This window comes from Rhipicephalus microplus, chromosome 10, assembly GCF_043290135.1.
Source record: "Rhipicephalus microplus isolate Deutch F79 chromosome 10, USDA_Rmic, whole genome shotgun sequence".
Taxonomy (NCBI): Eukaryota; Metazoa; Arthropoda; class Arachnida; order Ixodida; family Ixodidae; genus Rhipicephalus; species Rhipicephalus microplus.
This window is the reverse complement of record NC_134709.1, coordinates 42,464,918-42,492,466: the sequence shown is the minus strand read 5'-3', so window position 1 is coordinate 42,492,466 and position 27,549 is coordinate 42,464,918. Positions and strand designations below refer to the sequence as shown.

Below are 27,549 nucleotides of genomic sequence, written 5' to 3'. Positions count from 1 at the left end.
CACATTTTTTTATTAAGCTAAGTGCAAGTAAATAGTTTTGTTTGTGTTTTGCGTCAGACATTCGTCGCGGCGAGGTTCCTTTTGGCGTTGCATAAGTGGTTGCCAGACTGCCGCTAGTTTTGGCTGAAAAGTTTTTTTTTTTGTAGTTGTGGCTTCTCCGTAAGAGTTTGGTGCTATCCTCGGTGCATTTCTTGGCTGAAAATTTTTGGAAGCGTAGCGTCCCTCGTCGTAGCGCGCGGTCGACGCGACACGATCAGCTGAGAGAAAAAAAAAAAGAAAAGTAAGGGGGGAGGGGGGCAGCGCATCACCTCCTGCGACTCTATTCAGCTTTCCCCGTCATCCCTAATACTGAGACGCGATATCTTAATCGCACAGCTGCGCACACAGCAAGAGAACGCGCCTTGACTTCTGTAATGGGCGGTTCATTCCGTTTATTAAAACGGCCTCTTAATTGCGCAGCAGCCCCACGCTCGACTTCTGCTAGGCTCGGTTTATTCCGTAAATAAAACGAATTCTGTAATGCGCGGTTCATACCGTTAATTAAAACGGAATTTAAATGGCCTCTTAATTGCACGGCAGCACCACGCTTGACTTCTGTTAGGATCGGTGCATTCCGTTAATAAAAACGGCCAGCGTCGCTCATGCACTCGCGAAATGCACCGCGGATAGCACCAAACTCTTACGGAGAAGCCACAATTAAAAAGAAAACTTTTTCGCCACATTTAGCGGCAATTTGGCAACAACCACCTCAAAGTCTGGCAACAAATTTATGCAACGCCAAAAGGAACCTTGCCTTCGTCACTCCGTTGTCAGGCACGGCGAGCGAAGTTTTGAAAGTGGGACCCGGTGCTCCAAGCAGGTGAGTTTCGGTGTCAAATGAATCTTAATGCGGCAGTTGCCTGGGTGTTGCTCACTTCCGAACTCTCGGAACAGCTTTGTACCCTCCATTGAGCCGCGGAGGTTGCGCGGGAGCAACAGCTTTAAGTTAGTATACATTGCTTTCCCCTCCGCACAAATGAAAAATAGTTGATTCCAAGCTGATCATCAGAGCTGGCTGAAAAGGCCTACATTATAATCGGGCTAAGCTTTGCTGCTGTGCAGGGGCCACATGACGTCCCTGCACCTACTGTAACAGAACTCTCTCATTAATTGGAACTTATACGCTGCAATTTTGTAAAAGGGGAACTCCGGTGCTTTCTTTTTTACCTTGATAAGATAATGACGTTTTCAACTAGTACTAACAGCCCTGTAACAGCTAGGGTGGCTAATTTTTACTGAGATACTCGTAAATAATATTAAATAAACAACATAAATGGCGAGTCAGAACTGAAACCGAAACCATGGCTGGCCAAGGTGTAAACATAACACTCGCGCCCGTTCGATATCGTACGAAATGCTAGCTGGCAATGTCATCCGACGCGAAGTCAAGCTGTGCCAGCCCGTAGGAACTCACCAGTGACTAGTTAAGCGATGATTTCAGCTACTGACGTGTGAACGCGGAAGCATATTCGCCTCGTAGATGAAAGCGTGGGCTGCGTCCGTTCCACGGAGCAACTTTTTCTGCGGCGCGAATTCGACAGGAAGTCGCAAGCGCCATGTGCCTTGAAACGGTGCTAACTCAGGGCGTGCCAACGGACGCCGGTCGCGTCAGTTGCACTTAGCGCCGGAGCTCACGTTTTGCTAGCGTAGCGTCGCTGTGCCCAACGTGCCCGCTCATGCAAGGAGAGATGCGCGCGCATTCTGACCTTGCCATTTCCTTCAGAGCGAGCGTGTGTGTTCCATTGGTAGGTTCCGTCCTGTTGCCCTCCGCCAGAGTGCAGTGCTCCGGCGCAGAGTTCGTCGGCCACTCCGAATCTGCGAAGTGATGACACCGTAAAATAATACTTAATAAACGCCAGGCCTGTCCTACTTAATAGGTTACTCGTGTGTCGACATAGATGGACATCAATATGTATTAGCTAGTTAACCGAATGGTTTCATGGAGATAATTCCGCACAGCCACATATACCTTCGTGTCTTGTCTTGTCTCCTAGCAGATCTTGGCTCATATCCACAAGGGGGATTGGCCACACTGTATTTTATAATATATCTTTTTTTGTACAACGCTTCTAAAAAAAGAGAGAAATTAGATAAGAACAATAATAATGTTCCTATGAATAAAAACGTGAAAAAGTGCAGAAGAATTCGATAAACCAGAATATGTAAAACAAATTAACAAGAATGAGGAAGGGGGACAAATAATTGGATATATCTGGCAGTATCACTAGCAGCGTATCCTTCCGGTCGTAACCTTCGTGTCGTCTTAGTTCCTTTTCTTCTTTATCTACCTCCGAGCCCCGCGCGCCGTGCGTGCCGCGTGACGAGAAGACGCCATCTTGCTCACCAACTGATCAGCGTCTCAGTGCGACTGCCGCATCTTCTGGGTCCAGCAGCCAGTCTTCCGTTGATGCAGACAGAGCTAGTCGATGCGATGTGAAGGTCGAGCTTCTTCGAACACTCGAGGTATACGCCTCGCCTTGACGAGTGACTCGACTCGTCAAGTCACTCGTCATTTTGTGGTTCCGGCTGGCGGCAGCAACAGGCTACAGGAAGAAAGCTTCAACATCTTTTTCGGCAATGGACGAGAGCTGGCCACGGTCATCTACTCATCGGGACGAAGCACTTGCATCCTCCTATTCGTCCGAGTCGTTGAGACAGCGAGGGCCACGACGTGTCGTTCATGACGACTCGACGCGGAGGGCTACAGCCACAAAGTCCTCCAAGAGGCGACCCGAGTCGGGGGACGTCCCGACGCGTAGCTCGGCTGGCGCTGTGGCGTTCACCAGCAACGACGAAACCTCCCTGTCTCCCCTTATAGTCACGCAAGACCTCCTTCATTGGGCCAAGTCCTCACTTTCGAGAAAGGCGCATGGCATGCTTGAAAGTAGCGCCGTGAGGCCAACGGCGCGCTGTGAAAGGCGCCCCGAGAGCTTCGCGAACGTCGACGTTTCGCGATGCGGATCATCAACGACGTCATGTGACAGCGGACGTCTTGTATACGCCGAAGCGCGCGGGAAGGCAAGACGTCCCGTTTCCGCCGAACAACGTCGACACATCGCGGCTAGGGGCCTCACGACAGCGGACGACAGTTTCGCGGCCAGTCGGACAGCGACGCTGAGCAGCTTTGATGACATAGAAGGACAACGCACAATCGGCACGGATGTTGTATACCCCAAGTCGTCTATGTTTGGAAGACTATCTTTCGGCATCGGCACCATCGCCAGGAGGCTTTTCCAGAGCAGCCTGCCGCGGATAATGCGAAGGCGGGTTCCTGGGAAAGCAATGATGGTGGAACTTGGATTGTTGACGTCTCTTTTTGGCCGAAAACGTGCTGTGCAGTCCGACTACCAAAATGTCTCTATTGATAAAGAAGGTAAAGCCACGTGTTTTCGCTTAGAGCGTAATCGCGAAGACGACACATTCGAAGGATCACAACAAGATTTGAGGCCGTCGTACCAGCGTGCTCGCTTCCCTGATCACTACGACCGGAAGGACGCTTCTCGCGAAGCTACTGAAACGATATCAGGTGAAGAGGGCGTAGCCGCGAACCCAGCACTGATGGCAGCGTCGGGTCAGCCGAAGCGAGTGGCCCTAGAAGCATCTGGTGCGCGGAGACCATCGTTTCTGGCAGGTCAGGGTGACATACAGCGGCAGGAGAACAGAGGCACTCGTGCAACGCCTAAGGCACGTGGTGGCCGCTTTGACACCACTGTGATGACCGCTGCCGGCGAGAGTACCCACAGGCAGCGAAAAGAAAGTGAGGGACCACACAGAAGGAAGCATCGCTCGAGAGAAGGCGACGAGAAAGATAGACCAAGGTCCTCCAGAAGTCGAGGGCATGGCGGGAACAATGGCGAACACCGGCGAAAAAGGAAGTCGGGGTCACACAAGCACGAAGGAGATGGGCGCAGCGACCGCCAGGAGAAGTCCTTCGAGAACGTGCCGGGGTCGACGCACGAAGTGTGCAGCTCGCCGTCTCGGTCCTTCGACTTCGCCATCAGCCCGGTGCCCGTCACCCGCGGCGCCCTGCCTCGGCCCGAGCTTACGCGATCTAGTGAAGCCCCGCTCGAATCAAGTGCTTGGCTCATTGATCCGGACGCCTTTGAAAGCCCTGGAGTCTTTCCGGCCGCTAAGTCGTCGATGCGAGACCCCTTTGCGCCGTCGCGGAAGCACGAGAATCGCGAAGTCAACATAGCTGCCGCGTCACCTCAACATCATCGCAAAAGGCATAAGCGCTCATCTGGACGGCCCTCCAAGAAAAAGGCGTCGCATAGCCGGAGGGAAGTGGAACAAAGCGAACTGATCGAATCACCAATGGACGGCGTTGGTTCTCCAGCAAGCATGCCCGCAAGTCGCGAAGCAAGCCCACAGCAAAGGTCGAAGCACAGATCAAGGTTAAAGTCGAGGCGGAAGTCGAGAGAGAATAAAGAAAAGGCAGTGTTTGAGCGTGGCGAGGAGAGTCCTGAAGAGAAGTGCAGGAAGTCCAAATGGAAGTCAAGAGAACACGAAGCTTATAAAGATGCAAGAGAGTCAAGTCCAAGGGAACGGAGAAAGAAATCCAGAAAAGACAAAGCGCTGATGAATGGAGAAGAGGATAAAAAAGACAGAACGAGAAAGTCCAGACAGAAGTCCAGAAAGCACAGAGGTGCTGGCGAAGAGAGTCACATTGAAGACGAGAAACGCAAAACGTCGAAGCGAAAGTCCAGAAAAGACGAAGCCGATGAGGGAGGAGAAGAGGAGAGTCCAGACGAGAAGGAACAAAGGCGATCAAGGCGGAAGTCCAGAGAAGCCAGAGAAACCACGTCGCAGAAGGGTGCAGGAGAGGATAGTCCGAAGGACAGAGAGGAATGGAAGTCCCAGCGACAGTCGAGACATAGCAAAAGAAAAGAATCGCCCGAACGCACGGGCAAGAGCAGTCTGCGAGGCGAACGCAAGAAACACAGTAGGCGCGGGAAACATGACAGAGACCGGAAACGGGAAAGACGTCAAAAGAAGTACACTCCTGAAGGCGCCCCGGGGAACGATGTCTACTACTTTCAGTGGGACACTGCCGATATACCAGATATAGCGGGCGTTCATCGGGATTTTAGCTTTAGTACACTCGAAATGGAGGGACTGTCTCCCATCGGAAGCCCTGGCTCGCCGACAGGTGAAGAAACTTACACGTTGCCTTCCGATACGTTCTCTAGGTCGACGCCCCCACGTCAGAAGCGTCCACTAAGCAGTGGCCGGAGAGATAGGAAATCTCGTCATAGATCGAGCAGCAAACGTTCGGAACGTTCTTCGAGGCACGGTAAGCATCATAGGCGTAACCGAGGCCGCCGGTGGCATCACGGACATCGACATGACCGCGGTAGTAAGGACAAGGAGGCCGCAACTCCTAGGTCAGCAAGCGCTATAGCTAGTCCGGCTGAGTCGCGTAGTCCATCGAGACCTACGAGTCCGGCTGGAAGTCCAGCGGGTCACATTAGCCCAGGGAGTCCTTCCGGCCTGATCAGTCCTGCCAGTCCATCGAGCGGGGCTTCTACAAGACGGGAAGGCTCGGCGAGTCCGGAACGCTCTAAGCGGAAACCGCGACACCACAGACATGGCAAGAAACACAGGCACGGCAGGCCAGGGCACTCTCCGAGACATGAACGTCATTCGAGGGCGTCCGAAACAGGCGGCTCCAAACACCGACGCGCAGAGACCAGTCGATTGGAGAGAGAAAAAGATGGAATTTCGAGGGGTACGGAAATTCCGAGCGTGTCACCTGGAAGTACGGAATTCGGTGGCTCGAAACACCGGAAAAGAAGCCGCTCACACAGGAGCCGGTCGCGCAGCCGAACAGGAAGCCACCGTAGTGGTAGGTCTCGCCATGGATCGAAAAAGAAACACCGTGGGCGCAGGGAGTATGAAAGTGCTGAGCCGAGTCGCATTAAGGAAAGAAGCGCAAGCCCGACGCAAAGTCCCGGAAGTTCAGGTGATGAGAAGAGTACCGAGATGAGGGGTCGAGAAGGCAAGATCAAGAGAACGAGGTCCCGAAGTAGGATGAAATCGGGAAGCCGGCACGGTAAGAAGTCACGAAGCGGAAGCAGCAGAGGATCGCGAAGTCGTAGTCCGCAATCTATCAGCGGGAGCAGGTCATCGGAAGGCATGGTTTACAAACGATCCAAAAGGACGCGTCACCACCGGAGACCAGAAAGCAGAGGCAGATCAAGAAGCAAACGAGGCCGGGAGTCTGGAAGCACCAGCAGAAGATCGGCGCATGGAACCTCGTTAGTTAAGAGGCACAAGAGAAAGAAAAGTCACCACAGACACAGGAAAGGCCGTGATAAGTCGCACCACCGGAAGTTGCGTACAGAGACAGCCTCGGGCACTGGAGTAGCCAGGAAAAAGCGCGTAGACACCGTCACGGAAAGCTACGCGGCCCAGTCTACGCCGGCCTACCTGTGTCTGCTCATGTCGAGTCTGGCCGCCACGCTGATCATGGCGACGTGCGTGCTTATGGTATATTACATCATCACTTGCAGGAAAGAAGTCGCGAATACTAGCCCCACGCCTTTCAGCGGTACTACTACCCAATCCAAACCGTGGCACGAACCGACGACTATCCCTACCTCGCCGAAACCTATCCAGGTGTATTACTGCACCACAGACCTGTGCAAACGAGAGGCGCGTTACATCGCGAGACTCCTGAGCGACCAAGTGCAGCCGTGCGATAACTTTTACAAGCACGTTTGTAGCATTTGGATGAGCGAGCACCCGGCGCATGCTTTAAGCACCGGATCCGTAGTCTCGCGAGACACGCTGATCGTGGATAGCATAGCGCGTCAGCTGGCCGCTGTTGTCGGCAGCGCTAGTCAGCGAGACATAAAGGTCGCAGCGAACCTCTACAACGCCTGCGCTGACCGACGTCGAAGTGCTGCCACGTCCAAGGATGCCGTAGGTGCACTGTTTTCAAGATGGAAAATCGAGAAATGGCCCAGAACTGCCGCGGTGGAAAGCGTCATGGCGGTGTGGACGTTCGCCGCTGAAGTGAGCCGAGACTTGAATGTGGCCACGCTCCTCCGTGCTAGCGTCGCCACGGACCCGGAGAACGTGGACGTCACGGCCATTGAGCTGTCTCAGCCGCGCTGCCTCTACGCGCGTCTTGGCCAGGACAGTAAGGAAGCAGAGCAGCTCTTGCGTGCAGCAGTACGCGAAGCTGCCACTGAACTCGGCGTCACGGTTGCGGACGCTGATGCCCTTGGAAGCCAGCTGTGGTCAGTGTGCATCGCCATCGCAGCTGCTTGCCGAATCGGTTACTGGGAGGACCGTGTCACTGTCGTCAAGTTTGGAGAGCTGAATCTCTTGGGGGGTCTGCAGACGTTTCTGACCGTCCTGCTGGACGGTGGAATCAGAGGCTCCGACAACGTGGTCCTCCACTCGGTTCACAATTTTCTGCGAGAGCTCAAGGGAGCCCTGCATACGTTGAAGCCTCTGGACACGCTAAACTACTTGGGTTTCCTCGCGATCGTCCACGTGGCCCCGTTCCTGCCCGACGAGCTGCGTGACCTGCGACGCCTGTTCACCGAGGCCCGCCTGGGTCGCACGGCAGGCGATGCCACGGACACGGCGTTGCTTTGCGCCCGTCTTGTCGAACGTGCCTTGCCTGGCTGCTTCGCGAAGGCAGCACACATGTGGCGTCTCTCCAAGGGCCAGGAAATGGAGGCGCGCGAGTGGCTAACCCAGCTTCAGTTGGTCTTCCTGAGGCACGTCGCCGAGTTCCCCTGGTTGAACGAGCTGTCGTCGCTGTTCATTCGCTACCGCGTCAAGCGACGCGCCCTGACGCAGTTCGGCCAGCCTCCTGAGGAACGGAAAGCAAGCGCTTGCGCGCCCCTCGACGATCGGCTGAGCGTCGACAGACCTTTGCTGTTCTTCGCGAACGTCTCTAAGCGCCGGCAATCGCAGAGGTTCCGGGAGCTTCGCGGTGATAGCGCGTTGCTGAGGCGACGCGCCGTGGGTTCGGAGTTCTCCACCGAGGCCTCCTTCCAGCGCTCGTTGCGCGTGGTCCACGTGCCGGCAGCGCTGTTCAACGCCTCGGTGCCTAGCAACAGCTCCTTCTTCGTGTTCCACTTGGCGCGCGTCGCCGTCCGATTTTACCAGGGCCTGGTGCAGCTCCTCTACCACGACCCCTACGAGCGCGACGTGCCGCTGAGCTTCACGGAGGACTCCCGGGCCAAGCTCGAAGCCCTGCTGAGCTGCTTCGACGGCGACGTCCAGTCCAGCCTCGACGTCTCGCCCGCCCCGTCCGATAGTGTCTCGCAGCTGCGACGGGCTTTCCTCGACCGGACGTCGGCGCTGCTTCTCGCTTTGAAGGCGTTCGAAGAGCTGCTTCCCGTCAGGCGGATCTGGAACCTTGACCTGCGGCTCGGCGGCCTCGAGGGGACCTCTGCGAGGCAGTTGTTCTTCATCTACTTCGCGCTGGACAACTGCGAGTCGAGGGCGCCCGGTTTCCACAAGTCTTCTGTGTCGGCGGAGGACAGGGTCAACGCCCCGCTGAAGCACATCAAGCAGTTCGCCGAGGCGTACCAATGCAAGGCCCAGGATCCCATGGTGTCGCCGAGGCATGCCGCGTGCTCCGTGATGCGCCGTGCTTAAAACGGCCGACGCAGTGGGGAGAGCCATCGCGAGCACGACCGACGGCCACTCTCCGGTGTCGTGCGGGCGCCACAATTGACGTTATTCGATACCGCGGGCGCCATGCGCGCTTACTTGTACGAGACATTAATTCGTTTCTTGCGCGTATATGACGATGCGACATTTTCGCAATACTATGCGTCAATCGATGCGAGCAGTTTGCAGACGCCTTGTTTCGCCGTTTTTTTTCCCCTTAAGTATAACTTTCTTGCCCTTTGCCATAACCTATCGACACGCACCGCTATAGATAAGTGATGATTTGTAACTTCTACGCTAAGGTTAATCGAAAACGAGACATTTTTGTAATTTATTAGTATTTATTTGATAAGAAAGCACCGTCTTACCGCTGTGTTTAGTACGAAGATCATCGATATTACCTTCTCAACAGCAATACCTATAAAATTGCGATCAGCTTTAACCGTTGTCTGAAGGTTCCATTGTCATTGGGGGTAGGAATATTAACATTATTTGGAAACAATGTGAACGACGGGCATGTGAAAGGTCACCAGTTATGTCGTGCGCTGCATTGACGCAGTGATAACAGCGCTCGGCTGCTGTACTTCATGTAGTAATTAAGTTCAATCCTGACTGCAGTGGTCTCGGTTCCTAGGATGTAAAAGGATAGAGGCCCATGTCAAGTTCCTTGAATCTGTGGCGCACATCCGCGCTGGGAGATTGGCCAAAAACCGGGTAGTTTTCATGGAAGTATTCTTTAACAAAAGGTTTGGATTGGTCTGTTTAAGAGGAAGAAAAAAAATGTAACAGGAAGAATTTGTTAATGGAATAATAAACTTAATATTAATTCCCCTTATAATCGGCCAATCCCCTGCATTGGGTACGAACCATGTACAGACGAAAACAATTGTATTTGAATACTAACAATGAAGCGGCGCGTTTGCTCTTCAAATGAATTTGGGAAGTAAAATAAAAGAAAAATAATTAAAGTGAAGATTGATTTTAAAAGTTAAACTTCTTTGAAGCTTTGAATAACTCCTGCAATGCGTTAGCAATCTTCCCGTTACTGTGATCAAGAGACAAAGCCCCGAAAAAGCATATTTTGCGCATTCATATCTATTCCAAGGAGGCAGAAAATGGAACCTAAAATATTTTTGCCCAAGTCAGAGCATCTAGTACAGAAAATGAGGTAATGTTTGGTTGATTCACTTACTCCGCAAAAAGAACAATGAGGGGAGGCTGCCAGAACAGGTCTGTGCAGATAAAAATTTAGCTGTGGAGTCTGACAATGCAGTCTAGAGGTTGCGACTTCCATTGCTCGAGTTTGACATATGCTATTCCAATGATGCATGACGTGCTTAAATTCTGATGTAGCCGTTATATTAAAGGTGTAGAAAATTCGTCTAACGCCAATTTCCTTCTTAATCTAGCACCTATAACGAATTTGGATTGTGCGATATTGGTATCTACCCCGAACTATACACAGATGACTCGTGTAAGCTATGCAGCATGAGACGCGCCTCCCTAGAGCATATGCTATGGGAATGCACACAGATACAGGATGCCAATGCAGTCTCCCCAGAAGCGCTTGGGGCGCGGTGGAGGGCCGCGCTGATCAGCTCAGATCGGGCAGATCAAATATGGGCCATCCAGCGAGCACGGGAGGCGGCCGAGAAACAGGGTCTCTCCACCGCCCCTGGCGCGGCTTAGCGCCCACGCCTCAATCCGCTGGTTAAATAAAGTTTGCACACTCACTCATTCACTCTCTAACTCGCCTCGTAATCATATATTTCGGCTCGTAAACTTAAGAATCGGGACACACATAAGCATCGCCTTTAATAGTTGAACGCGGTAAGCGGTATACTGTCCCTTGTGAGAGAGATAGAAAATAAGGAGGAAGGCCTGGAGGTTAACCAAGGCTGAGCCCCGGCAGGCTGTCCTGCACTGGGGAAGGAAATTTATAGGGGGCACTATGTGACCTTAAAGGAAAGGGCGCAGTAACGTGTGTGCCCTGTGTAGTGGGTGGCTGGCTTTAAATCATAAGTGGTTATGTTAATCTCGTGTTGACGCCCTATGAAAATGCGTGTTTGTATCGCGCATTGTTACTGCAATATTTCATGCTTTATTGTGAAACAAGTATACAAGATTAAAAGAAAAGCGGCGCACAAAAAGACGGAAACAAAGAAGAGAACCACACACAGCGCTGCCATTCTTTGTCTTCGTCTTTTTGTGCGCCGCTTTTTTTTTAATATGAATATACACTTTTTTCATCTTTTCCGCCCACGAGTGGGCCAGATGAAGAAGCCGAAGGATTTCAGCTCTCTTAGCGCTTGGTACGGTTACCTTGTTGCTGCGGAAGACGAGGCCATCTTGTGTATGCATCTCTTCTCGATACGCCCAAAATGGCCTGGCACATGCTGGGACGTCCTCTTTGTTTTCCGGCCAGTCAGTCTCTGCATAGGATCGGATGGTCGACAGAGCAGGATCCTTGGCGGTTGCCACACGTAGTTCCTCGAGGCGACGCTCAGAAGCTGGAACAAGGGCAATGACGTTAACATTGAAGCGCTCGGTTTCTTCCGTCAATAACGCCTTGCTTGGAAAACGAGAGAGCGCATCAGCCAAAAACAGCTCTTTTCCTGGCTTGTACAGTAGATTAATGGCATATCGCTGCAATGTCAGTCGCATTCGTTGCAGTCTAAGTGGGCACTGGTGAAGTGGTTTACTGAAAATTGGCACCAACCGACGATGGTCGGTTTCCACCGTAACCTCAGATTGGCCGAAAATATCGTCGTGAAATTTTTCGCAGCCATGCACAATCGCCAGAGCTTCCTTTTCAATCTGCGCGTACCGCGTCTGAGCATCGCTGAGTGATCTAGACGAGAAAGCGATAGGGCGCCCGTCTTGTATCAGAACGGCGCCAACGCCCATGTGGCTGGCGTCAACAGAGAGGGTGACTGGCTTTTTCAGATCGAAGTAAGCAAGCACTGGCGCTGTTACTAAGGCTTGGCGCAGCTCATTGAAGCTGCATTGCTCTTTTTCTGTCCAGACCCAGGCAATATCTTTGCGCAGCAATGTTCTAAGTGGTGCGGTGAGTACAGACATTCGAGGAATGAAGCGCTGCGCGTAATTCATCGTTCCGAGGAAGACTCAATTCCTTACTGTTACTTGGCGCTGGCATGTCCAAAATGGCTTGGACGCGATCGGGTCCCAGGCTCAGTCCTTGCGTGGTGAAAACGTGTCCCAAGTAGCGAACTTGCTCCTGCAAAAGGACACATTTCTGTGAGTTCAGACGGAGGTTGTGCTCACGGCAGCGTGCAAGCACCCCGGTCAAGTTGTTATCATGTTCTTCCTTCGTTGTGCCTCAGACTAATATGTCGTCCATTACAACCGCTACTCCAGACAGGCCCTCCAAGAGGCGGTGCATGGCTGCTTGAAATATTTCCGGGGCGGAAGCAATTCCAAAAGGCATGCGGATAAACCGATAGCGCCCGTAGGGCGTGCTCACTGTGCACAATCTGGAGCTGCTGTCAGAAAGTTTTATTTGCCAGAACTCGGATGTTGCGTCCAAGGTAGAAAAATATTTAGCTCCAGCTAGTCGTTGCGCGACCTCTTCTAGAACAGGCATAGGGTAGTGTTCACGCAGAATAGCCTTGTTAAGCTCCATTGGGTCGAGACAAATTCTTACTTTATCACCTTTAACTACGGCTACCATATAGCTTGACCATTCTGTTGGTTCGGTTACCTTGGTTATGACGTTGTGCTCCTCCATGCGTTGAAGTTCGGCCTTTACTTTTTCTTCAATGGCGACCGGAACCCTTCTGGCTGGCACAACAACACCGACGGCGCCGGGTTTGAGCTTTATTTCGTACTCAAAATTCTTCAGCTGTTCCAATCCTGTGAAAACATCGGTGAAGGGCTGAGCCGCCGGGTAGAGTTGCTGCGTCTCGACGCTATCAACGCGATAAATCAAGCCAAGGCTTTCTGCTGCTGCTCCGCTGAGGGTCACCGGCACGTTTTGCTCTATGATGAAGAAGGTTTCATCGTGCTGTTTATCGTTCACGGATAGCGACAACTTTACTTTAAACTGCGCAGCCGTTTTGTGGCCGAAAAAACTCGTTAACGTGGCTCGGCAGGCTTCACGAGTCTTTCTCGGAAGCGACAAAACATCTTCCTTTGAAATCACACAACAGTTTGCCCCAGTATCAAGTTTGCAGACCATCGGACGGCCTTCAATGGAAACTGTCGCGGTCCACTGGTCGCTAGCGAGCGCGTTCACGGTTAAAGCTTCCAGAAAAAAATCTGACCTTTCGTCAACATGTAGCTCTCTTATTTCCCTGCGCTTTGCATCTTCGCTGTGCAAGAAGGATGACTGCGAGCATGCTTGGGCGAAATGATTCAATCCTCCGCATTTCTTGCACGCTTTTCCTGTTGCTGGGCAGCGGCTGCCACGGTGAACTTTGTAGCCACATTTGTTACATGGCTTTGTTACTCTGGCCAACGCATTTACGGCTGCAGTTTCAGCGCCTTCAGTGGTGCCACGTATCTGTCGAAACTGCTCCTCGCCTTGCTCTTGAATGCGACAGATTTCGACTACTCTTTGGTAAGAGGGGTTTTCAGAAATTAACTTCTTTTGCAGTCCCTTGTGCCCGGATACCGAGTATGATGCGGCTACGAAGCATGCGCTCTTCTAAGTCTCCAAAATCGCAGTGTTGGGCTAGCGTTCGCAATTCGACAAGCCAGTCATTGAAACTTTCGTCCTCTTTTTGGTCTCGGGAGCCGAAGCAAAACTCGTGGTAAGTGAGGTTCTTCGCGGGCTGGTAGAAGTCTTCAAATTTTTTAATTATAAGGGTTACATCGGTTGTGTCCTCCCCTGGCTCAAACTTGAACGAAGCGAACACTTTTCTAGCCTCTTCCCCAATGGTCACTAAAAGCGTCGCCGCCTGCACTTCTTTTGGTTGTTTGTTCAGCTGAGTTGCCGTGAAAAACAGTTCAAACTCACTTTTCCAGGTCTTCCACCCAAGCCAAGCGTCTCGCGATGTGTCGAGGGGCTTCGGAGGCGGCAGGAGCGTTGTCGGCAATGCAGGCGGTGTCGTCATGCTGGCTGTTTTCCGCTGCCACCATGTGTACGAGACGATATCATGGGTCGAACAACCGCTTTATTGCCTTTAGTGACGAGTTTAAGTAGGCCAGGCGGGTGACGTCACGCTTACGTAGGAGCGACAGCTTGCGCTCGCTATCGCGGCCGTGCCAACTCGGTTACATACGCCAACTCGCCCAACTTTCTATTCTGTTACAGTATACAAGACGCGTGTGTTTGGTAAAGCATGAAGTTACTTTCACTGAATTTCAGTCAGTCAGTCAGTCAGTCAAGAACTTTAATATATGGTCCTGAGGAGTTTAAGCCACCAGGGTGCCCACGTGGGACATCCTAGCAGCCGCTACCGTAGGCGACGCCCGAGTCGGGGCGGGAACGTGGTGGCGTTCCGCCAGTTCTTGGGCCCTCTGGACTGCCTTAAGTTGGTTTCGGAGATTGGGGCTCCTGAGTGCCTCCTCCCAGTCGGACTCACTGGTGAGAGGTCCCTGAGGTAACGCGGGACATTGCCAGAGCATGTGCGCGAGTGAACAGTACACTTCTGTGCAATCTGGGCACTGTGAATTTATGTCTGAGTTATAATGGCTGAGTCGGCCCCGTGATGGGTACGATCTCGTTTGTAACATTCTAAAGGCTACTTCTTGCGCGCGTTCTAGTTTTGAATGGGGTAAAGGGTATCGGCTTCTGTTGTGTCGGTAGTGGGAGGTAATTTCATGGAAGGTGAGTAGTGGGTCATTAAACTGCACGTCTGGGCCCAGCTCTTCGGTGGCTGATTGATCGTCACGGCGGGTCAGTTCTCGTGCTCGATCATGAGCCATTTCGTTGAGGTTGGGTTGTTGTGGGTGAACGTCTTTGCCCATGTGGGCAGGGAACCAAGAGAGGTAGTGCGAGCCCGTATTTTTCCGTGTTTGTAAAATGCGGGCTGCTTCTGGAGCGATGTTGCCGGTTTCGTAAGCCCGAATGGCGGCGCGAGAGTCTGTGAAGACATTAGTGAGTGAGGGGTCGGTCATCGCTAAAGCTATAGCAACTTGTTCGGCTATGGCGCTTGTTGATAGCCTAACCGAGGCGGCTGAGCGTAGGGCTCCGTCGCCATCTACTACCGCGAGTGCGAAAGAGGAGGAGTTACCGTATTGCGCTGCGTCGACGAATGCGGTACTGAATTTCGAAAAGATTTTTTATTACATTCACAAGAAGACGCGTGGTGGTGTGGTAGAACACTTGTTTACCATGCAAACGATTTATTTTGCATCTTTTGCCCTTTTATGTGCATATTTCTCGATTTTTCGCTCACACATAAGATTTGTTTTTGCTCACAATCAACGACGCCGACGGCGGAATCCGTGCGAAACGATCTCTTTAACGCTTTCGCCTTAAAAAAAAAAATCGGCAGATCCCAAGCCTTGTGGTAATCAGTTTTATGCGAACTGAGCAGTCTGCGACTGTACAGCAGTTTTATGCGAACTGAGCAGTCTGTCAAAAGATGCCTTTGCGGCATCTTTTGACATTGAGCTATAGGTGTTACAAAATGGATCAACGTGTTTTTGCAAGTGCATTTGTGAGTGCAGTTGCATGGTCATTGTGGACTTACCAGGAAGGTCGACTGCACGGAGTTTGAAGGATGACTTCACAGAAAATGGGCGCTCACCTCAGAGCGAAGACGTCAGCATTATCCAAAACGAAGCGCGCTTCGTAGTCTGTTGTGGATTTCACATAACTTTGGTTAGCATATTCCTCCTGGTTTGAGCAACGCTTGAAAGCAGCTTGCTGAATCGTAGGAGTACAAATGTAACTTTTATCGGACTGAATAGAAGTGAAACCAAAACGGGAACCACAACCCTACTAGACGCTTGTATCATAGGAGTACATATGTTATGTTTATTGCTTTGTGATCAAATTAGATAGCCCACACTGCAACTGGAGCAAACGTTGCACTGACAACGCCCGCAGAGGGTCTTTTTTTTTTCTTCTTTAGAGCCGTTTCAAGGCCTGACTGCTACGTGCCTGTACCGTACGCGTCTGGTGGAGAGGGTGTGACGACGTACACGGTAGGATTTCCGTACAGTCGCATTCGTCAAACCCTAACCCCCGTATTCTAGAACCTCCCTTCACTCAACGCTTCGCCTTCACTTGAGAAAGCCGATGGGAGCGCCATCTCTAGGCATGGCAAGTCACTGCATATTAGCGATAGTCTGCTGCAATTCTTGAGTAGCGCAGCGTCATTTTCAGCCGAGCGGTGGCGCAGTTGCTCAACTTTGTCAAGTGAAGGGTGAAAGTCGAGTCGAGGAGCGTTTGTGAATAGGGGGTTACTCTCCCGTACTGTTTATAGTGTACCCTAAGTTATGGAGGTGATCACAAGGACACCCGCACGTCGTTAGATAGATAGATAGATAGATAGATAGATAGATAGATAGATAGATAGATAGATAGATAGATAGATAGATAGATAGATAGATAGATAGATAGATAGATAGATAGATAGATAGATAGATAGATAGATAGATAGATAGATAGATAGATAGATAGATAGATAGATAGATAGATAGATAGATAGATAGATAGATAGATAGATAGATAGATAGATAGATAGATAGATAGATAGATAGATAGATAGATAGATAGATAGATAGATAGATAGATAGATAGATAGATAGATAGATAGATAGATAGATAATCAACGCTGAAAGTGCCTGCAGTATTCTAAGAAATCTTCCACAATTAATATCTTGCGCGCTGTTTGCCTTAATGTACGTAACCAACAAGCCAAGCTGCGAACCATGCATTGTGGAATATTTTGGCTTTTCTGTCTTTCCTTCTTTACCATTCCTTCTCTCTCTCTGGCGCAATAGTCAGTCGCTGGCAAACTTCTGTCGCACGTGACGTGGATATGGCCTATTTTCTGCGGTAGATTGCGCCAGCTAACTACAATCAACAGCTCACGATAGTCCTATTTCTGTCCGCCCATCTGTATTGACGAGGAAGAGGGAATGGCTTAACGGTCGCACATTGAAGGGTGTCGTGTCATGCAAAAAAGGCGCTGTGAACTGGTGCGTAATCAAAATTCATTTCGGAGGGTCTGGCGTGGCGGACGCTCTACCAGTGTATCACCCGGGATAGCTGCATGTATATATTCATAAACATGTGCGTCTCCAATGGAAGCTTTTTAGCATATTGACTTCATTATTCCTAAGGCCCACTTCATGGGCGTAGCTCTACGCAGCTTTAGGGGGGGGGGGAGGTGCCAGCGTCATAAGTTGTCTGTCCTTCGACGTTCACTGTGTTACCAAAGAAAACCATGGTTGAACAGTCTAAGGTGAAACATATATATAGGCCCAACGAGTGAGTCACCACGCTCAAGTTTCCTGATCTGAGCACCGCATTCACCGATGCATCTGAAGCAATTCACTATCTTCGAGGAGTCTTTTTTCGTTATGCACCAAGTTGAGATGTCTCCCTTGCGTTCCTTTTCTTGAAAACTCTTTTATCAAAGATGTTATGTCACGTTGACAGCTAACACGCCGTTCGGGACATCAAAGTACCGGGAGCGCGGTGATACAGCTAGAAAATACACGCGAGATAGGTGACGATCTCTAGCGTGCCCAAATACGCCCTTACTGGCGATTGACCGCACAGCGCCGCTGTGCGATAAACTCAATTATAGCGAAAAACCTAAATACTCTTTTAGACATCGCGACGTAACGAAAATGTTGGAATTAATGCGGGTTGCTTGTTGTACTGCCACCTACTGATTTAATGTTTAACTACACGTAAAAGGGTAGCTTTGACATGGTTTTGAGCATCCGTGTTGTGGGCATTGGGCACGTGTCAGCGCTGTCGGCAGAAGAAGTAAACCGATGTCCGAGTTGGGTTCAGCTCGTCCGTTTGTAAGCAGTAACCCTGGGCAACAGGCAGAGGTAACGCCAGATCAACTTCAGGTGGGCTGTTCTCAAGGTAACATCGTTTAGCCGCGAAGAGCATCAGAAAATTGCGTGAAGTTCTGGGAGGTAACGTCTGTATCGACAGGGTATACAGAGCAGGCCGCCCCATGAAAGACAATAACGCCAGTTCAAGTGACGTCTGACAAGTGGAAAAACTGTCTGTAGTGTCGTGCGTCGGACGCGACGCACGGAAAACACAGGGCATGGCGCCTAAGGGCCGGCCGTCAAGAAGCATGCAGCCGCTGGTAGGCAAGCAGGTACTCTTGTTATATACACAAGCATCACTATATGTACATATGTACAACGTCCCCTAGGGGCCAGCCAACCGGTTCTAAAACCGGAACCGAAACGGTATGCACAGACAAATGTATACGGTATGCACAGACAAATAAGAAAATGCAGAACATAACACGTAAAGAATTGCACAGCAAACACATAAAGGCAAGGCACACGCCGCACACCAGCCTATTATCCCCTCCCCCGATAGAGGACGTCCGCACGAGGATCTTCAATCTGCGAGCATCATGCGATAACCGGTTCCAAAACCGGAACCCCGACACCACACTGTCCCCTAAACACGGGGCAAAGCAGCACGTACCTGCCAACGCTGAATGGACGTGTCGGATGGTGGTAGTGGTTAGAAGGAAGAGGAAAAAGGCACCTAATTTCTGTCTGCCTTCAGGCGACACGTCGCAGTGCCTTATAGGGGTGGGGGGAAGTAGGGATAAAAAGAATAGAAGGAAAATAGACGAAGAAGTAGACAGGCAAGCGACGGAAAAAAGAAGGAAATAGGAAAGTGGGGATCCGGTCGAAGCAGTCCAAGGGCGGGGCGCCACAATGCGAGAGCTGCACGGCGTCAGGAGACCGCGGAGGGCGAACAAGTCGGCGGTAGATACGCTGGCGTCGGAGATCGCGAGGGCACAACCGTCCAGCTTGAAATCCTGCGAGCGAATCCCGACGTGTCGGATGCTCGACAACGTAACCTATAGACGAGAGCACGCCTATCTCGCACCCAGGCGCCTTCAGCGGTATACCCTCGCTCCCAGCTAGACGCCAAAATTTGTTTCGAACTGCCACGGTGCGCCTCGCTAGCATGACATGCAGTGGCTCTGGGAGTTTAAACTGCGTGCCTGTTCACGCTGCGCCCGCCTATAAAATGTCATCTGGGTACCACTGCGCTGTCATCTGATGCGACAACAACCAGCGCAAGAGGAAGGGATTGCTCAGCCTTGCCTGTGAAGTTCGCAGCGCATCGCGGGAATCGTGCCGGTGTGGTGTTTTGCGATTGCGCAGATTTCCGTCCACAACGAAAAACGCTGAGCTCGGCCGCCCTACAGGGTATAATCGCAATCAGCAGGAAAAACTACGAGCCCAGTGAAGTGTACGAGTATTTATTTATTTTCAGATACTGCTGTCTTGATACACGAGATATAGCAGGAGTGGGTACATTAGGAAAAAGAACGAACATACATTAAGCAACACCAAAGAAACATACAAAGCATGTAAAACATATTACAAAATATGGTTAGGCAGTTCTTTCAAAAACAGTTCAATTGGTTTTTCGCGTAGGGAACCATCTAGGTTGTTCCAAATCTCAACAACGGCTGGAAAAAAGGAATGCTTAAAGCAATTTACAAATGGCTGGAAGGGAACAATGTTGAGTGGGTGAGATTGGCGCGTGGTTCGTCGTGCTGAATCACAAAAAGTAATCGGTGCTTCAATGCAACTGCGGCTGTGTACAATCTTATGTAGCAGAGTGATACGGTCAAGTGTGCGTCGGAAAGCAAGGGGTTCTAACGACAATGAGCATGCGTGAGATGGGGGAGAAAAATTGCGGTCATACCGGCCAAATATAAATCGTAATGCTTTTTTCTAAGAATATTTATTGCGTTTCTTCAAGCGCGACTCCAGCTGTTCCACTTTACTGCAGCGATTTGCGTGCAGTATGCCTGTAGTATGCGGCACAAAACTATGGCCGTACTCTTTCGCAGGCCGCATGTCAATAATAGGATATACGTATTACGACTATCGCGATGCAAAAAGGTGTGAACGGTGCGGAAAGCATGGCTTTCGACTAGGTCGAACTGCGACATGCCTAGACTGTCTCTAGGCAAATCTACAGCGTGCGCTTTCGGCCGGCGTCCCCGTTCCCCGTAGGGTTTTAAAATCTTGTTCTGGCTGGCACTTTTCCACCGCGTGTGTTCCGAGTGCCGGGCAGGACTGGCACATGTGTTGCATGAGCGTAAGTTGGAGCCAGATTCTAGCGTTACGTTGACGCCGGCATACAGCACAAATTCTGCCTCGTCACAGCCAAGGCACGCCGCCGTTAACGCCGTTCGAGTTTCTTTCAGTCGGAAAATACGTACCTGATGAAGTTGCTTCCGCAGTCTCCAACGCACGTGCTGCAGACATTTCGGACTGTCGAGGAAGGTCTCTTTGATGTTTCACACGAAATGAGCATAAAGTTCCAGCACAGGAACAGCGCGAAATATGCTTAGAGCCGCACTCGGGCTGCGAAGTCTCGCGTTTGATTTGCAGAACGTCTGCTCGCGTGGTAGTTGAGAATGTTGCTTCGCCGCGCTTGCAACAGATGACGCCAGGCGCTTTTCAATATGGCAGCGAGCACCGAGCTCGCCGTGTTATGGTGTATAGGACAAAAACATAGAAATGTGTTTTTCGGTTTTACATCCCAAAACCAAGAAATTATTATGAGGGCGTACTTCATAACCACGGTACCGTGAGCACGCCGAATGTGTGATGGCCGCGACAGATGAGCCCCTATCAGAATGTTAGTATTACATTTGATACCTAACGAAGAGAAGCGTGTGCTAAACCAATGCCACCTAGGAAAAACTGAGACATTGGCTAAACATAACCACGGCCCCTGGATAAAAAAGTAGGTCCGGCCTTTTGCGGCGCGACCGGGTATGCCATTCGTTACCTTGAGCACTACACACAACCACCCCACAACACCAACACAGTCACTATTCACTATCTATCTATCTATCTATCTATCTATCTATCTATCTATCTATCTATCTATCTATCTATCTATCTATCTATCTATCTAATCTGCATAACCGCAGCAGAACGTGGCGATCAGCGATCAATCCTCCCCGCGTACCGTGGCGGTGGTTTGGTGCGCCGGTTTCCTGGTTGGCGTCCTCGCGGGCCTGCTGCCCTTTGTGCTGTACGCGTATGTAAGGGGGAAGGAAGCGGCAACGTCGCTACCACTGCCACCCCCGGAGCGCGACAACGGCAGCGTGTGCTACACTTCCAGTTGCCTCGCCATGGCCAACTACTTCCGGGACACGCTGAATCCCCTCGTCGAGCCGTGCCGCAACTTCGATGAACACGTGTGTGGACGCTTCGGCGGACGCGTTGGCGCGTCCGGTTTCGCCCATAGCGTCGTACACTGGGTGCGTAAAAACTTTGTTGTCACTCACTAACTCAACTCAACTCACTCACTTATGGGAACCCTCTTGGGTCGCCTGTGTCGACAAGAGTATGAAGTTGGGCGTGTTGGTAATACATAAGTGGTCACGTAGCGCGAAAAATGTGTCAACGCAATCCTGTGTGGACTGCGTTCACTTCATTGTGGTCGTAAGCTGAAACCACCAGAAAAGTTCATGGAGTCCTCATAGAGGAACGTACTGTCGGGATTTAGATCGCCAAGTCCGGGAACGTTGTGCGCACAAGCAGTGGCCACTAAATCCATGGGCTATAAATGAACACATGTGCAATGGTGTGCATACAAAATCGTTATTGAAGGTTACATCCTGTACTCCAAACCCCAGCTATGAATTCATTGAGTTATGTCACCATCACGCGCCTAGAATTTCCAGCACTTTCTCACGAACAAGTTGCCTGTGTTGAAAAGTGGATCATGGCCCCTCACTGTTCGTTGCTGTGAAATAATATTTGGTTGCCGGAGCACCTATTTTTCAGCAGTCGTATATTCATCAATCAAGAAGAAGAAAGACGTGGTTCCGAAACCTTGTCTCGAAGCTGCTTCCTCTGTGCGCTGGACGGCCCTGAGTTGCGCTGTCGGGTTGAGCAGTCGGTCTTCAAGCACGAGCGGAGGCTGGTGATGGAAGAGACGGATTAAACGGCCCGGACATTCCCACTGCGTGTGGCTAAGCGTGGCAACCTTGCCAGACGATATGCATCTGTTTGTGGTGTTAATATCTGGACACATGGCATGCATGAGTCTGGGGTTTTTGTACGAATTCGTAAGGTTTCTGTCGCTTCGCAGTTCACCGCAGAAGATAGTGGCTTGTTCCAGTCTACTGCAGATGATAAAAAAACGGAGGTTTAGATGCGCGGCAAGCTTATGGTCGAGCTCAATCCGGTTTGCGGCGTGACCCCCCTTAATGCGCACGCGCGTCCGCTCCCCCCTCTCTCTACTCTCCTACGCTCCCTCCTCTCTCGCCTGGAAACGCCGACGCTGGGAGCGTCTGCTAACCTACGCTCGCTCCTACCTCTCTTCATTGGGCACTCGTCCCCGTGGTGTCTACGCTCTCAATACGTATGCGCAGCCCTCCCCTTCTCTCCTAGGCTTCCCCTCTTTCACCTCGCAATGCTGACGCAGGCAGCGTCTGCTAACAAGTTTTATGACTGAAAAAACAAACGACTGCTCGCGCTGCGTAATCGTTTGCCACTGGCCACCCCGTGTATATATATATATATATATATATATATATATATATATATATATATATATATATATATATATATATATATATATATATATAAAAGCGGTCCCTGTGTTCGATCGGAGTCTTCTGTCTCTCAATGCCCATTAGCAGCGATTGGCATGTTCCAGTAGGAAACACCGGTCCATCACTGCGTGCTTTGCGCCTCCCCGGGTTTCTTTCCGGCGCAAACGCCGCGACAAGCGCAAGCGTCAACGTCGCCGCCAGTGTAAGCGTTAGCGCCCGCTGCTGCGCATCTACACATGGTTCCCTTTATCTGGGAAATTTTTTGGTGGATTCGTAACAAAAAAAAGCAGCATATCTACGGGGTGAATGATGGAGAGTGGGGCGAAGCATCCGTCCGTCCATTCGTTGTTGCTTCCGTCCGTCCATGCGTCCGTCTGTGTGACCGTCCGCGTGTCCATCCGCCCGTCCGTGCGTGCGTTCGTGCGTCCGCACGTCCGTCCGTGCGTCTATTCCTGCGTTGGTCCATGCATCTGCCCCTGCATCCGTCCATGCTTCCATCCGTCCGTGCAGCCATCCGTGCGTCCGTCCATGCATCTGTGTGTGTCCGTTATTCCATCTATTCAACACTACAACTAACTACATCTCGCATCTTTTCATCATATATTCCCCATATAGAAGCACCGCAATCCAACGGACATTCCAAGGACTGAACGAGAGGAGGCACACGCACCCTTTCTTACGGCTTGCGCTTCGTGTCTACTTTCCACCTTTAACCACCTCGAGTTCATGGTATATACTAGTTCACTGTATTCGTGGCACTGTGTCCCAACGCTCGCTAAACCTTTCTAAAACCAAGGAGGTTACGCCCAGCGAGTATAACGTAGCAACCCTTTCTTGTCAGATAGTGCTCAATGTACATGCCAATGGCTGTTAATTGGAATGAGAGACAGGAGAATTCGGCTTTTAGATAACGCACACGCTGCGAATTTTTTATTGTTCAACAACGCATAGGAGAAATTCACTACCAGTACCACCTTGCAGATCAAAGCGTAAGACATGTTACATACTACGACGAGGGACGAATGGGTGTCGCTTTAAGGAGCTTCGCCCCTAAAAAACATATGGTGATGAAATTAATGACACGAGACTTTTCAAAGTATTTTCGAAGTTTTTCAAGTCTAAACTAAATTATTGCATCACTTTAGCGTGGCTCTAAAGATATGCCTTCGTAGTGTCACGCTTGTCGCGCTTCCTGTCCCAGCAGGAGATCACTCTCTCCTACCTGAATTTGGTGCTTGTCGCGGAGCGCTACGCCGCCTCTCCCGAGTCCGGGGCACGCCACAAGGCCGCCACGCTGCTGCGGGACTGCCGGGCCATCAGCAGCTCCAGGACGTCGCACCACGATGCCCTGAGGAAGTTCATGCGCCGGCTCGACCTGTTCCTGGCCGACCCGCCGCCGAGTGCGCCCACGTCGGCCGACCGCGTGCTCGCGCTTCACGTCGAGCTGGCTTACGCCTACGGATTGAGCGCGCTACTCAAGATCCGGCCCCACGTGGCACACTCGCTCGCCGTCGACGTCAACGCCGGCTACTTGAGGGGTGCACTGATCAGGCCGCCAGATCCGCAGTAAGCAGTATACGCGCTAAATACCACGTGCACGTTGCGCGTCAGAACCGATAGGTGATCGACTCTGTGTAGATCCATAAAAAAAATGAGCTGTTTACGTTTTATATTGATATACGGCGCTAACAGACACCGATGAAGGATAAAAAAGGTACTACGAAGCAAAATTTCCCTCACGCGGACGAACTGCTGAACCATCATACCCATGCAATCCTGATCTTCAAGCACCGAACAGAATTTAAAAATGATCGAGAGAAGCTTTAATATGTATGTATGTATGTATGTATGTATGTATGTATGTATGTATGTATGTATGTATGTATGTATGTATGTATGTATGTATGTATGTATGTATGCGTGTATGTATGTATGTATGTATGTATGTATGTATGTATGTATGTATGTATGGCTGAATAACGATCGCACTTTAGTCTCCAGCGTCTGCAGTTCGTATTATACAGGTGTAAGATCGGCTCACATAGTCAAATCACAGCAACCATCATCTTTTCTTTACCGCGTTCCTGGCGTGTGTCAGTCCGCCTGCGGCCGCAGATTTGTCGTTTAGTAGAGAAAAAAAGAACATACTGATAGTGTGGCACTGAAATGTACGCTGAACAAATGAAATGCATTTCTCGAATTCGTATATTCTCGGGTATGTGTTTATCACGACGCGTTAAAGCTGCGTTCAGGCATAAACGCAGCTAGAACTCAGATCAAGTGCATGCAAGATGCTGAAGTACTTTGCGAAGTAACGTGAATGTGCGGAAGTCCCGCCTCCACATTCCACGCTTCACTGCCGATATGAGCGGTCCTCGATTTCACGCGACCCCCTTTTCGCAGGTTCACGTTAAGCGTATTAGTCGTCGCGGGCGTCCCTCAGAGCCCTGAGCTTGTACAGCTGAGGCAGGCGCTGCACAGCTCCATGGTGACGGCGGTGGCCGACGCAGCGTCCGCCTTCGAGGGCAGTGACCCCGAGACTACACCCGCAGTAGTTAAGAAGGTGAGCCCGAAAGCCATTTCGGATGAAAACAGCTGTGCGAAAGCTAACCAAAACGCTTTACCAGTGTTCGCATTTGGAAACCTGTCCGTACTACTGCATGGGAGCAGCATCGCCCATAGCAACATCCTTGTGACGCTGCGATTGTCGATAAATAACTTTTAGATCCACTTGTGCTCGGAGCTTTACTCCTCTGCAACAATGGTGGAAGAAGAAAAGAAAGACTGCAGAAGACAGGATCCCGTCCCGATTCTAAAGCATTTGTGCATTGATAAGAGATAAGGATTTGGTAGCACGCATCGCGGTACCGTTATCCACTTCGAAGATAGTTCCTAGGGGGTGAAGGAAGTGTCAGTTTATAGGAAGTCTTGCACAGAACGCTCAGTATTGGGCTTACTTCTATATTTTTGGTAGATTATACATTAAGAAAATTGAGGGAGGGGGCGTCGGGAAATTTAGAGTTCTCGCCCTCAATCCCTACGCTTTCCGTATTCTCTCTTGAGCAAACCAAATAATGCCTGACGAGCATTAGGACCTATGGTAGATAACTAAGGTATTCTATAGCCTTGATTGGACGTCATATCAAGCGACAAGCACACAACGGAGCAGGGAAGAACATCCACAAAAGCAGCGTGTGTGTTCCTTCCTGTGCCATCTCGTCATGTAAGTTTCGTGCCTTTCTGAATAGATGATCAGATAAATCACTTATGCAGAAAAGGAAGGACGACCAAAGGTCGCTGTTGTCGGAAGAGGAGGAAGTTTGGCATGGTTAGATGCACAAAAACGGGCTCTTCACTCCTTCTGGCCGCAGGTTCAAGACCTGGCTTTCCGCGGCGTCAGCGCCAGTGCTTTCGGGGACGCGGTCGAAGCGAAGACTCCGTACTCGAGGAACACAAGCTTGTTCGGACTCAGCCGTCTCAAGCCCGCTTTGCAGTCGGTGTGGAAACTTATGGCCGTTCCAGACCTGTTCCTGTGGACCAGTTGGGACGTGCTCGAACGGGCCGCCCCACTCGTAGAGCCATCCCTGGCTGGTTCCTCGGGGTGCGTCGTTTGTAGTATTCAGATAGAAGAGGAAACAAGATTGACCGACACAACGGCACGAACATTTCATTAACTCACCCGCAACCAGGCGTACAATCAAATCACATGTCACTGAAGAAAAGACAGTATGGCCACAACACGTGTTATTTTTTGTTAGATTCCTATTGTAAGTTCTAACCAACTGAACGCGCATACGAGACAACCGTGCGCAGAGTTTCTATAGGATGTGCACTTTCTGACAGTTTTCACTGCCCTCTCCACCGCTCTTTCCTTATTGGTCGAGTCCGAAAGAACTCTAGTATCACAGTGGATGCACAATCCATATGAAGAGATGTCGTCTTTCTCACAGCGGCCTGCCAAATTTGGTCTCAGGAGTTTTCAGGGAATAAACGAGGGAAGCACAGAGTTCTCGCAACTGGACATCAAGGGTTTTCCGCCGCCGTTGTTAATTAAGCTGTATGGCCATAACCAAGAACATTGAACCACGGGACAGCTGAAGGACAGTGGGACAACCACGGTACAGTGAGGCAACCACGGAACAGGCGGGCAAAATTTGCGCCCCGTGTAGATGTTTAAGCATCCCCCTTTCTTCCTGTTCTGCGCGCACGTCTCTAAAGGAAGCGAATAGCGTACATGTCGTTTTCCTGTACAGTCGCGCGCGACGTGAAGGTTATCGTACGAGCGTGGACTTGTCTAATGTCTCAGGCGCTTAGCGGCACGTTTCAGAACTGTGAAAACCAAGATGGCGCATCCTTCTCCCAGTCGTTCGCTGTTCCATGCTACAATAATCGTCATTACAATGAACTCTTAACCCTTTCTCCTTATTTTGGACATTTCATTCGTGCGATCAAGTGTATTCTTCGTTGGGTCTCATTTCCACGGGTGGTGACAAAATTGCTGAGAAACATCTGTTCAAACGTACTTTGGCACTGCTTCGTTTAATCAGCTTTAAAAGACGAGAGTGATCGCTGCTTAAGTAATCACAAGGAGAGTGAGTGAATCTTGCGTGATAGGACCCTCTCCTCGAATGAGTATCGTGGGACGTGGCGGTGTTATAGCTCTTGCTTGACGCTCGCGCGATGATCATCGTATTGCGCGCGATTGTGCTTACCTTCACGCGATGTGCTACGGCAAGCTGCAGTATACATGGCGTACATACATTCGCCTATTTCTCCAAAGGGTAGCGCAGCTTCGCGGAAGTAAATATACGAGACACACCTGCTTCTGCCATTTGTGGTTCCTCGCCGGCACACAAGCACACACGAAAACATACCGCGAAGATATATGCTGCGCTCCCAGGTCTTGTGGAAAATGAAATAAACGATAGCTTGACTGATTGCAGCAACAGGTAGAGCTGAGCTTGTTGACTTGTGTTCGTATTGGACCAGCGCAGAGACAAACCATGAAGGAATACTGAACAACACGTGGGCGTGATTGATTGCTTGATTGATTGCTTGATTGAGTGAATGAAAGAGTGAGTGAGCTTGACTGCATTGGCGACTTATTTAGGGAGTGAACGAATGTTGGCGCTGCTTCGCATTACAA

General features: G+C 50.7%; 3 protein-coding genes across 3 annotated transcripts; 2 read left to right on the top strand and 1 right to left on the bottom strand.

Moving 5' to 3' along the window:
• The first annotated feature begins 769 nt into the window (after positions 1 to 769).
• On the top strand, positions 770 to 23,973 carry LOC142774220 (uncharacterized). The gene is made up of 2 exons (XM_075874615.1): positions 770 to 859; positions 23,608 to 23,973. Exons 1-2 carry the CDS (start codon positions 770 to 772, stop codon positions 23,971 to 23,973), a joined length of 456 nt encoding a protein of 151 aa, XP_075730730.1.
• Positions 10,565 to 12,913, bottom strand: LOC142774847 (uncharacterized). The gene is made up of 4 exons (XM_075875989.1): positions 12,398 to 12,913; positions 11,815 to 11,914; positions 10,999 to 11,186; positions 10,565 to 10,594 (listed from the first exon to the last, which is right to left on the bottom strand). Exons 1-4 carry the CDS (start codon positions 12,872 to 12,874, stop codon positions 10,565 to 10,567), a joined length of 795 nt encoding a protein of 264 aa, XP_075732104.1. The 5' UTR covers positions 12,875 to 12,913.
• An 839-nt stretch (positions 23,974 to 24,812) lies between the features above and the next one.
• LOC142774367 (uncharacterized) lies at positions 24,813 to 27,207 on the top strand. Its single transcript, XM_075874751.1, has 2 exons — positions 24,813 to 24,966; positions 25,775 to 27,207. Exons 1-2 carry the CDS (start codon positions 24,889 to 24,891, stop codon positions 26,075 to 26,077), a joined length of 381 nt encoding a protein of 126 aa, XP_075730866.1. The 5' UTR covers positions 24,813 to 24,888; the 3' UTR covers positions 26,078 to 27,207.
• Positions 27,208 to 27,549: the final 342 nt, after the last annotated feature.

What these genes read in the sequence shown, in the direction of transcription:
- LOC142774220 (XM_075874615.1), top strand. Translation starts at nt 770, where the DNA reads ATGCAACGCCAAAAGGAACCTTGCCTTCGTCACTCCGTTGTCAGGCAC. An exon ending in GGACCCGGTGCTCCAAGCAG is followed by an intron (nt 860 to 23,607) that starts GTGAGTTTCGGT and finishes CTGTCCCAGCAG; the next exon opens with GAGATCACTCTCTCCTACCT.
- LOC142774847 (XM_075875989.1), bottom strand. Translation starts at nt 12,874, where the DNA reads ATGGTCTGCAAACTTGATACTGGGGCAAACTGTTGTGTGATTTCAAAG. An exon ending in AGCACAACGTCATAACCAAG is followed by an intron (nt 11,915 to 12,397) that starts GTAACCGAACCA and finishes GTCCTTTTGCAG; the next exon opens with GAGCAAGTTCGCTACTTGGG. An exon ending in TCGTCTTCCGCAGCAACAAG is followed by an intron (nt 10,595 to 10,998) that starts GTAACCGTACCA and finishes TCCCCAGTGCAG; the next exon opens with GACAGCCTGCCGGGGCTCAG.
- LOC142774367 (XM_075874751.1), top strand. Translation starts at nt 24,889, where the DNA reads ATGGTGACGGCGGTGGCCGACGCAGCGTCCGCCTTCGAGGGCAGTGAC. An exon ending in CACCCGCAGTAGTTAAGAAG is followed by an intron (nt 24,967 to 25,774) that starts GTGAGCCCGAAA and finishes TTCTGGCCGCAG; the next exon opens with GTTCAAGACCTGGCTTTCCG.